The following is a 9,989-nucleotide window of genomic DNA, read 5'->3' as shown; positions in this document are numbered from 1 at the left end:
GGTGGATCACATTGACTGATTTTCATATGTGGAACCATTCCTGCATCTCTAGCATGAAGCCTACTTGATGGGGATGGATGATCTTTTTGATGTGTTCTTGGATTTGGTTTGTAAGCATTTTATTGAGTATTTTTGCATCTGTTTATAAGGGAAACTGATTTGCAATTCTTTTTCTTTGTTGAAAGTTTGTGTGGTTTGTGTATCAGGGTGATTGTGGTCTTATAAAATGAATTTGCCAATGTTCTTTCTGTTTCTAATTTGTGAAATGATTTGAAGAGTATTGGCATTAGCTCTTCTTTGAAAGTCTGGTAGAATTCTGAGCTAAAACCATCTGGCCCTGGGCAGTTTTTTTTTTTTTTTTTTTTAAATTGGGAGACTTTTAATAAAGTCTTTTCCCTTAAGGGTTATAGGTCTGTTTAAACTGTTTATCTGATCTTGATTTAATGTTGGTAAGTGGTATCTATTGAGAAAATTATCTATTTCTTTTAGATTTTCTAATTTTGTGGAATACAGGTTTTTAATGTGTACCTGATGATTGTTTGAATTTCCTCAGTATCTGTTATGCCCTCTTTTTGTTTCTGATTTTCATTTCTAGATTTCATGATAAAATAAGCATTAAACATTTTATTTTTAAATTTTTTTTATTACATCTATTTTATGTATGTGCACATGTCACAGTGTACACATGGAGTTTGGAGAACAATCCTTGGGAGTGGATTTTATCTTTCCACCACCATGTGGGTCTTGAGAATCAGACTTAGGCCCTCAGGCTTGGTGGCAAGTGCCTTTATTTACCTGCTGAACCATCTTGCCTGTCAAGCACTATTTTGTTTCATAAGGCAGGGTCTCTCCTATATCCCAGATTGACATCAAATTCATGGCAACCATCCTGCCTCAGCCCTCAAATGCTAAGATTACAGCCTGGGCCACCATGCCCAGCTAAACATTGTTTTTGAAGTTAGTTTGTTTTCACTTTCTACACTGGCTACGTAGTGATGTGGCGTGTAACTTTAGAAGCCAGATGCCTCTCTTGAACATCTTCCATGGCAGGCAGCATAATGGCTCCTTTGAAATGTCTTATCTCTTCTTTGGAGACAGATTTTGCAGATGTGATCAAGTATTTTGTGCCAGGAAGCTAACCTTGGACCACTGGGGAGGCTCAACCTTACTGTTCTAAGAGTCTCTTTAAGTGGAAGGAAAGCAGGAGAGTCCCAGACAGGAAAAGACTTTCTGTGAGTGCTTACAAGCCAAGGAATGTTGTCCGTCTCCACATGGAAAAGACAAGGAATGAATTCTTTCCCTGTTACCACCTGGATTTTAGTCCCTGGAAGTCTGTGCTAACTCTTGACCTCCAGAAGTATAGGATAAGGAATGTATATTGTTGTCAGCCAATAACTTGTAGCACTTTGTTTCAGCAATGGTAGGAACTAGTAAGCCATTTCTTGTCTGGAGGATTCTGAGTTTATGTCCAGATTAATACCTCTTATTTGCTACTTGGTAGCTGCCTGTGACTCTCGAATATATCATACTCCAAATGAAAGCTTTTGTATTTCCTTCCCAAACCTGCTCATCATCCTAGCCTTAGTCATCCCATTGAGTGCCACCATCCAGCCAATTACTAAAATTAGAAACCTGGAAGTCATTCTTTATTCATTTCTTTTAACTAATCAATCATAAGTTTCATCAGTCTTATATCCAAATAAATTATTTATTTGTCTACTTCAGTCCAGTTTCACTGGCGCCAATTCTTGATTTTCAGCTAATCCATTCTCCACCAAGAAGCCCAAGTGGTATGTGGAAAAGACGTGATCTGAAATGTGTTAGAAACATGGATGGCGACTTGGTTAACCTACAAACACAGGATTACTCTGATCTCAGGAAGGAAGGTACTTGATGGCACCTCTGTGTACAAAACCACTCACTGTACTTTCAGGATGATGTGACCCGTGCTGGATCCAACAAGTCTGCATAAATACCGTGCAAACCAGAGCTTCATCCTTCACTGAATAGACTACAAGCTGCAAAAGCTTGATGCGGTTTGCCATTAGCTTTATAGCAAGAAACCCCCAAGGACTGCTAGATTGTTTAAATGGCATCACTTAGTCAGGCTGGTGGATAAAGTCTCTAGTCACAGCATCTAGAAGCTGAGGCAGGAGGACTGTCGTGAATTTAAGACCATTCTGGACTACACAGTGAAATCCCATGCCAGCTTCAGCTAGCTGGCGTACAGTGTCGAAAAACTAAAAAATAGCTTTAAATGTTTCACTGGTGATGACTGGTTTCTTGTTTGAGACATGGACGTAGCAGCTATATTGCTCAGACTACTGTCTAGCTCCTCATTCTCCTGAACAGGTTGTGGCCAATGTCACCATGTCAAGGGGTACGGTTGCCTGTAACTCCAGCCCCGGGGTATCAGATCCCCTCTTCTGGACTCCATGATCACCTGCACTCTGATGTGCACATACCCCAAACACACACTAAAAATAAAATAAAATCTTTAAAAAGAAAGCCAGCATTTCGTCAGGAGCTAGCTGCACAGGCCCCTCTTCCCCTTCCTGGGTCTTGGAGCTGCCAACAGTCTGGCAGAGATGAAGATATTCTAGAGACATCTCTGTCCCTCATTCTATCATACTATTGAAATAATGGAGCCCAAACTGGAATTTCCCCAAGAAATTTCATGCTGGGAGAAGGACAAGGCTGAATCCTGGTGCTGGAAGCAGACTTCACACGGGACACTTTACTGGGGAGGTTGAAATCCAGACAACGATAGACAGGACTAGAGCATGGCCTGGACCACTTAGATGTGCACATCTCCAGCTCTGTGTATTTTAACCTCAGTTTAGGGCTTCCAAAACGGGAGGAGCGTATCTTTGGATCTGTTTGTTTCTCTTCCCAATATGGCCTCATTGAATTAATTTTTGTGCTATTGATTCGGCTGTTCTCGACTTATGGAGGATAGGTGGCTGAACCTGGCTTCTCAGGGCCCAAGCAATGACGCCCAAATTCGGTAACAGAATTGCTTAGTTCCCTGGAGTGGTCGGAGACTCATAGTAGACTGTTACGCTCGGCTAGTATGCGTCTTCTCCCTCGGCACCCCACCAGAGCCTGCTGGCAGGCTTGGCAAGTCTTAATTCCAGAGACCACTTTGGAAATAGGTATACAGCATTGCCTTGGTGCCCGGTCCATGGGATGACTCTCAGCCTGAGTGCGAGGCTGAAACAACCATCTCGTGGGAAAACTCGGGCTTCGCTGTGGGCTTCGCCAGCGGAGAGAACACCCCCAGGCGAGAACTGCGATTAGCAAACCTAGTGGACGCCAGCTACTGCCGGAGCCAACAAGACAGCGGAAGGCGCTCCCTGCAGCCGCCCCGGGCTAAAAGAAACACGCCGAGGAGGGGGCGGGGCTGTGGGCGGGGCGATCGACCGTTCGGCGCTCGGCGGGAATGGGGGCGCAGGGGGACGTCTGCCGGCGCCGCGGCCAGGTGGAGCGCCGAGTCATCGAGCGGCGGGAGTCGCGGAAGCCACGGGGTGCGCTTGTCCGGGCCTGCACAGGCCGGCTAGAGGAACGCTCAGTGCTGAGGTGGCGCCGGAGGGAACCAACCCCGTGAGGGCCACGAGTCAGTCGGTGACTCACGAGCATCGTGCTGCTCTCCGACATCTCCCGCTGCGGCTGTGGGCCTTGCACTGTGCGCCCCGGGTCTGCGCGGCAGGGCGCCTCTCCCGCCGGGTGCAGGACTCCGACGGGGGACCCCGGAGCTGTCAAGCTCAGCGTGCGGGTGAATGGGGACCGGGGCGTGCAGAGGTAGGCCTGGCCAGGCTCCAGCCCATCCCCGCGGGCAGCGGGCAGCGGGCAGCGCAGCCCTGGGTCCCGGGGCGGAGGCGAGAGAGAGCTGCTGGGCCGCCGCTGCCCCGGGTGGAGAGGGTTTGCTCTGGGAAACGATCTCGGAGACCCACCCAACACTGACCATCTGGACTCTTGGCCTCCTTGGGAATTTAATAGACGTTTGTATCCATCCCTGAACAAGCTTGTAAAATCGTTAGAGCACAGGGTTAGGCTTTGCTCCTCAGATAGGAGGGGAGTGGCGGGGGTACAGTTTAACCGTAAAGATAATGGTTTAGCCCAACTGTAGGGGCTCTGGAAGGAATGCCACACCGAATTATAGCGGGGCAGCGGGGTTCTGAGAACTCTGCAGCCCATTTTATTGCGGCGAGTTCCATCTGCTCTGCGTGAAAGGAGGATGTGCGTCAAGTTCTCCAGAAAGGCTGGCATTCGTAGATGTTTGTGGAGTGTACACAACAGGCAGAGGGTGTGTGGGGCAGTGACCTTAGTGGTTCTGTCAGTCATTAACTATATTTAACTGTGATTTAGAGCAAGAGGATTTTTTTTTTTCTTCTTTACCTCAGTGTCGCAGTGGAATGAATGAGAGAGGATGGAATAATGATACTTATAACGCTCTGTTAGCACAGTCCTGGCTGAAAGCGCTTAGCAATGTTTACTTTACTATGGTTTCCTCTGCTGGTTAATACTTGCACAAGCGTTCTTACAGAAAGCACTTTCTCGTGTTTGGGACATTTACTACCTTTTGCCGCATGTGTAAAGCACGGTTGAGTTGAATGTGGTATGGGGCATTACCATTTCTTGGAGCCGGGGAGATGGCTGGTGGTGGTTGGTGGAGGGTGTAAAAGCTGAAAACTTGACCTGAGTTTGGGTCCTCAGAACCGGGTAAAATCAGTTGTATAATTCCAGCGGCTATAATCCCAGCAATCCGATACGTTGGGATCCTGGGAGAGGGCGGGAAGACAACAGAGAGCCTGTCTCTAACAAGGTGAAAGTGTAACAGGGAGTTAGTGAGATTGTTTGGTGAGGCAGGCAAAGAATTGGCAGAGAAAGCCAAGTAAAAAGCTCTGTTGAAGCAAGGTGACAGCTCCCGGTGGGATGAGATGGGCCCCAGATTTGGAAGTCCTTGCAGGTGGGCTCTGGGTTGGGCATTTTATTTTATTTAATTTTTCATTTTTCTTTATAAGAAATTTTCTACTCACTCCACATACTATCCACAGATTCCCCCCTCCTCCCAAGCCCCAGCCTTCTTTCCCAAGCCGCCCGGCATCCCCACATCCCCCAAATCGAGGTCTCCCATGGGGAGTAGTCATCAGAGCCCGGCACACTGAGCCCAGGCAGGTCCAAGGCTGTGCAAGGCGTCACAACACAGGCACCAGTCTCCAGAAGCCTGCCCATAGACCAGGGACAGATCCCGATCCCCCTGCCTGGGTGTCCCCCAAAGTGTTTAAGCCAAACAATCTTCTTCCGTTTCCAGAGGGCCTAGTCCAGTGTTCCCCCACCCCCCACCCCGGCCTCCCGTTTCTCTTATGGTCTGCTCCGCTGATCCAGTGTTCAGCCCTGGCAGCCTTTCCTTCCTGCTGTGTGTGTTTGGATGTTTGCCGCGGTGTTCCTGTGGTGCCCCCCATCTCCCAGCAGTCTTACAGAAGCATGCTCCTTCGCTCCTAGTCTGTGTGTTCTAACTCTCCTTCAGCTTGGAGGACTGATGCTGGAGTGAGTCCTTTGACTCCACTTCTACCGCAGCCAGCCCTTCCACTGGCTCCATTGCTCAAAACCGTTTGCATTTTGCAATGTTTGGGGCCTCAGACTTTTGCATGGAGATACATAGTATGCACTGACAACTTTTTTTTGTTTTGTTTTTCGAGACAAGGTTTCTCTTTAGCTTTTTGGAGCCTGTCCTGGACTAGCTCTGTAGCCCAGGCTGGCCTCGAACACACAGAGGTCCACCTGCCTCTGCCTCCCGAGTGCTGGGATTACAGGCGTGCGCCATCACCGCCCGGTGCACTGACAACTTTTGATTAATTTTAATTTTTGCCTAATATTCCACTAGGTAAAGAAGCAAATTTTATCTTGTTTTACATTGTGCTTATGAAACAAATTCCCTCTAAGTAGTTTAAGTCCATTTTGTCACATTACTCATCCTATATTAATGATGAAGATGCTGGTCACTATCTTCAGTATAAAAATGTGTCTTTAGTGGTGCCAGTCTTTAGCCAGTCTTTAAACCCAGCACTCAGGAAGCAAAGGCAAGCCGATCTCAGTGAGTTCAAGGCCAGCCTGGTCTGCAGAGAAAATCCCAGGACAGTTAGAGATGTATAGAGACTCTGTCTCAAAAATACACAAAACAAGGCTGGAGAGATGACTCAGAGGTTAAAAGTACTGGCTACTCTTCCAGAGTTCCTGAGTTCAATTCCCAACAACCACATGGTGGCTCACAACCATCTATGTTGAGATATAATGCCCTCTTCTGGCATGCATGCAGGCAGAACACTGTATACATAATAAGTAAAAATACAAAAAATGGGTTTTAAAAAAGTACCTCTGAGCCGGGCTGTGGTGGCGCACGCCTGTAATCCCAGCACTCGGGAGGCAGAGCCAGGCAGATCTCTGTGAGTTCCAGGCCAGCCTGGTCTACAGAGTGAGTTCCAAAAAGGCACAAGGCTTTACAGAGAAACCCTGTCTCGAAGAAAAAACAAAACAAAAACAAAAACCCAAAAACCAAAAAAAAAAGTGCTTCTGGGAATATTTTATCCAGAACAAATAACAGATAGTTTGTTAAAGTTTCTGATTTCTGTTGCTCCTATTTCTGAAAGCAAAATGGTTGGGGTTTGTTATGTTCTGGGGTCACCTTCCATAATGTTGGTTCCTAAAATCAGAAATGAGGCATTTCTCAGCTCGGTACTGACCTCAGTTTTCTGTGCAGTGGCTACAAAGACTAACGACTCAGTAAGTTCTTATTCAGTCAGTGTTTTATTTTCAAGGCTCTTATAACCCTTCATTTATTTGAAAAGCTGATACCTTGCAGTTGGTTTGATATTTTCATTGCCTTTAAATTTTTTCGTGTTCCTATTTAATTCAGAAACATAACAATAAATATTTTAAAAGTAAAAAAATGCAGCAACAGCTTGTAAAATGTTACCAATTGCGTCCTGTCGATTATATGTATTTATATAGGGGGATGGTGCATGCCTGTAATTCCAGCACTTTGGATGCTTAGACAGGTGGGATGCCATGGGTTGGAGGCTTAGGTAATGAGTGCCAGGGCAGGCCAGCCAGGGCTATCTCAAAAGAAAAAAGAAACAAAAAGAACAAACAAGAAAACACAAATAAGCCCAAATAACAAATGAAGGGGACCAGGGGAGGCGAGGAGATGGCAAAGAAAGGAAAGGAAAGCAGAGCTGTCCTGTGAGCTGTGGAGAACTGCTGTATGGCTGAGAGAAGAGCCTGGCAGACTTCTTATTCTGAGGTGTGCTGTGGCTTTTTCATTTGAAGCCATGTGGATATACCACCCAAGCGTGAATTTGTGTGTTTACTTATTTACCTGCTTATTTATTGGGACAGAGTCTTACCATGGAAGTCTGACTGGCCTGGAACTCACAGAGATCCAGCTGCCTCTGCCTCCAAGTGCTGGGATTAAAGGTGTCCAGTATGAAATAATTAATTTTTAAAATTCAAGAACTACTCCTCTTGAAAAGGTTTTAAGAGCTACTTTATTTTCCTAAAAAGCTTTGACTTAAAAAGAGAAAAAGAACCTTGTGCTTTCATAATTTATACAGCTGGCTAACGGGTTAGTTAGGACAGTCGCTCAGGAACCTGGCAAACACAAAGCACCACCAGGTGGAACGTTTACCGTTCATTCCACGTAAAATAAATGGACCAACTCCAGCTGTTTGCTTTGCCTCACCCAGCAAATTAAATGTCACAACAATTTAGTCAGCTCCCATCTGGTCAGTGGAGGGAGGGCTATGTCAGGAACCCTGAGGACAGCCATTTTGGAAGAACAGTTCTGTCTCTCACAATTAGGTAGCGCTCTAGACTCTTGGCAGACTGCTCATCTGACAGGTCCAGAGCTTCTCATTGGGTAGGATTAGCCTCTTCTGGGTATTATGCTTTCAGAGTGGGCCTCGTCATGAGAACCCACTCTGAAGTGTACCCACATCAGAAGACTAAGCCTCAGGGGTGGGAGTGGGGGTGGGGGACAGCACTGCTCCCATCACATGTTGGGTTCATAGTTCAAGTTCCAAATATCGAGGAGTTAAAGTGTTTTCATGTATGTGGCAGGGCCACAGTGCTGAAAGGGAGGTGGCGTCTACGAGGGATGGGGTGAGAAGGCCCTGGGGCTTAGGTGAAGCCTTTCCAGAAGGCGACACTTGGCTGGTTTGAAGCCTGAGCGGGGGAGTCTGGACAAGAGAGGAAGGACGTTGTGGTGCAGGTGCTTAGTTCTGAGGCTGGCGCAGAGCCGCTCGGGACCAGAGGCATTTTGATGTGCTGAATCTTTGACACGAGGAACCGTCGGAGAGACGTGGTTTAAAAAAATGGGATGAGGTCCAGATTAGCAATTTGCATTTTATCCCATATGAGGTATGCTGGTTGGCGTGACAGTCAGACCTATGAACTTGTAAGCGTCACTCTGAAAGTCTCTGGGAGAAGGGCAGGACAGAGACAGGCACACCACTTTGACCACTACCTCAGACCCAAGGCGGAGGAGACTCATCTAAGCGAAGTGCTGGTGGGGTCGAGAGGAGGCAAGCTCCAGGGTGAATTGGCGGCCTTAGGAAGTACTAGGGAGGAGCGGAAGCAGGAAGAGAGCAGCCTTTGGATGAGTCCTAGTGCTGAGTCAGGGGACAACACGGAGAAACAGAGTTCAGCTTGGGACACTGGCTTTCAGGGGCCTTGGGGACGCATAGCAGAGCTGTCTGTCGGTGAGCATTTGGAGCCGACTTTGAGGCTCAGCACGTAGGTGCAGACCAGGTCTTAGAGGCAGAGCTTCCCTCTGAGCACCTTTGTCTTCCCAAGGGAGCGTGTCGTGTGAGGGCAAAGACATGCTCTTCGAAGATGTGATCTTGAATCTTGGGGAAGTAATTTTCTCTCTCTAGACCAGTGTCTCCCTTTTTGTAAAATGAGGGAGTTACCCAGATAGAGCTTTTCTACCCAAATTTCTACAGTCTACTTTGTTGGGCTCACTGGTTGAGTATACCAAGTTTTTTTTTTTTTGTTTTTTGTTTTTTTTTTAAGTTTTTAGTAAGTACCTTTAAGCTAATGCTGATATTTATTTATCTTTTGAATGGAAATTGTATTCCAGTGTGCCAGTGAGAGAAAGGGTGGAGTCTGGTCAGCCTGCTGGAGTGTCCTCACTTGACCCACCAGTGAGTGCCATGCAGGCGGTCAGGGGCAGAGCAAAGATCACAAGACACTGACCACCAGTGCTTCAGATGAAAAGTTGTGGTTTTCTACAGTTACAAACAGTAACTTTTCCTTTTTGTGTCGTTAGGAACTCTATTTTAAGAAACTCTCAACTAAAAAAAAGCAAGTCATGGAGAAGAACGGGAATAACCGGAAGCTTCGGGTTTGTGTCGCTACCTGCAACCGCGCAGATTACTCCAAACTCGCCCCGATCATGTTCGGCATTAAGACAGAGCCTTCGTTCTTCGAGCTGGATGTGGTGGTGCTGGGCTCTCACCTGATTGACGACTACGGGTGAGACCAGGTTTTCCTGCTCTTCGTCCAGCAGTGTGTCTGGGAGAGCTCGGGTTTTGTAGGCTAGGGACCTGCTGTCAGACCCCAGTTCTTTTTAGTCCCTATGTACGTGGGGGACTTGGGAAGCATCTCAGAGTCTGTTACTTCAGTTATAAAACAGGCTGATGAAGCCTGTCACAGTGATGCTCTTTAGTAGATACTTGATAATTGACAGCTGGAAATACTGCACTTTGTTAGAACACACAGAAGAAACACCTTGCTTGTGTGTGTAATTGTATATATAAAATTGGACTATAATAACATGGCTTCATGGCATAATATTTGGGGGTTGGGGTTTGAGCCCAAAGCCCCAAGCAAGCTAAGCCTGTGCTTTCCCACAGGGCACCCTGATTTCACCCCACGGTGTCTTGTGAGTTCTGATGGCAGTTCTTCAAAATGGCCTATTGAACTGAGTG

At 46.9% G+C, this 9,989-nt stretch overlaps 1 protein-coding gene across 2 annotated transcripts in view; it reads left to right on the top strand.

The window, feature by feature from the left end:
- The first annotated feature begins 3,470 nt into the window (after positions 1 to 3,470).
- Positions 3,471 to 9,989, top strand: part of Gne (glucosamine (UDP-N-acetyl)-2-epimerase/N-acetylmannosamine kinase) — a 32,039-nt gene continuing 25,520 nt past the window's right edge. The window contains exons 1-2 of one of the 2 annotated variants that reach the window (XM_036178745.1): positions 3,471 to 3,801; positions 9,329 to 9,534. In XM_036178745.1, the coding sequence (XP_036034638.1) occupies positions 9,371 to 9,534 (164 nt within the window). In that variant the 5' untranslated portion in view covers positions 3,471 to 3,801; positions 9,329 to 9,370. The remainder of the gene's footprint in view (positions 3,802 to 9,328; positions 9,535 to 9,989) is intronic. The other variant, XM_036178746.1, reaches the window with a different exon arrangement.

Source organism: Onychomys torridus, chromosome 2 (genome assembly GCF_903995425.1).
Source record: "Onychomys torridus chromosome 2, mOncTor1.1, whole genome shotgun sequence".
Classification (NCBI taxonomy): Eukaryota; Metazoa; Chordata; class Mammalia; order Rodentia; family Cricetidae; genus Onychomys; species Onychomys torridus.
Note: the sequence above shows the minus strand (reverse complement) of the source record. Positions and strands in the feature narration are given on the sequence as shown.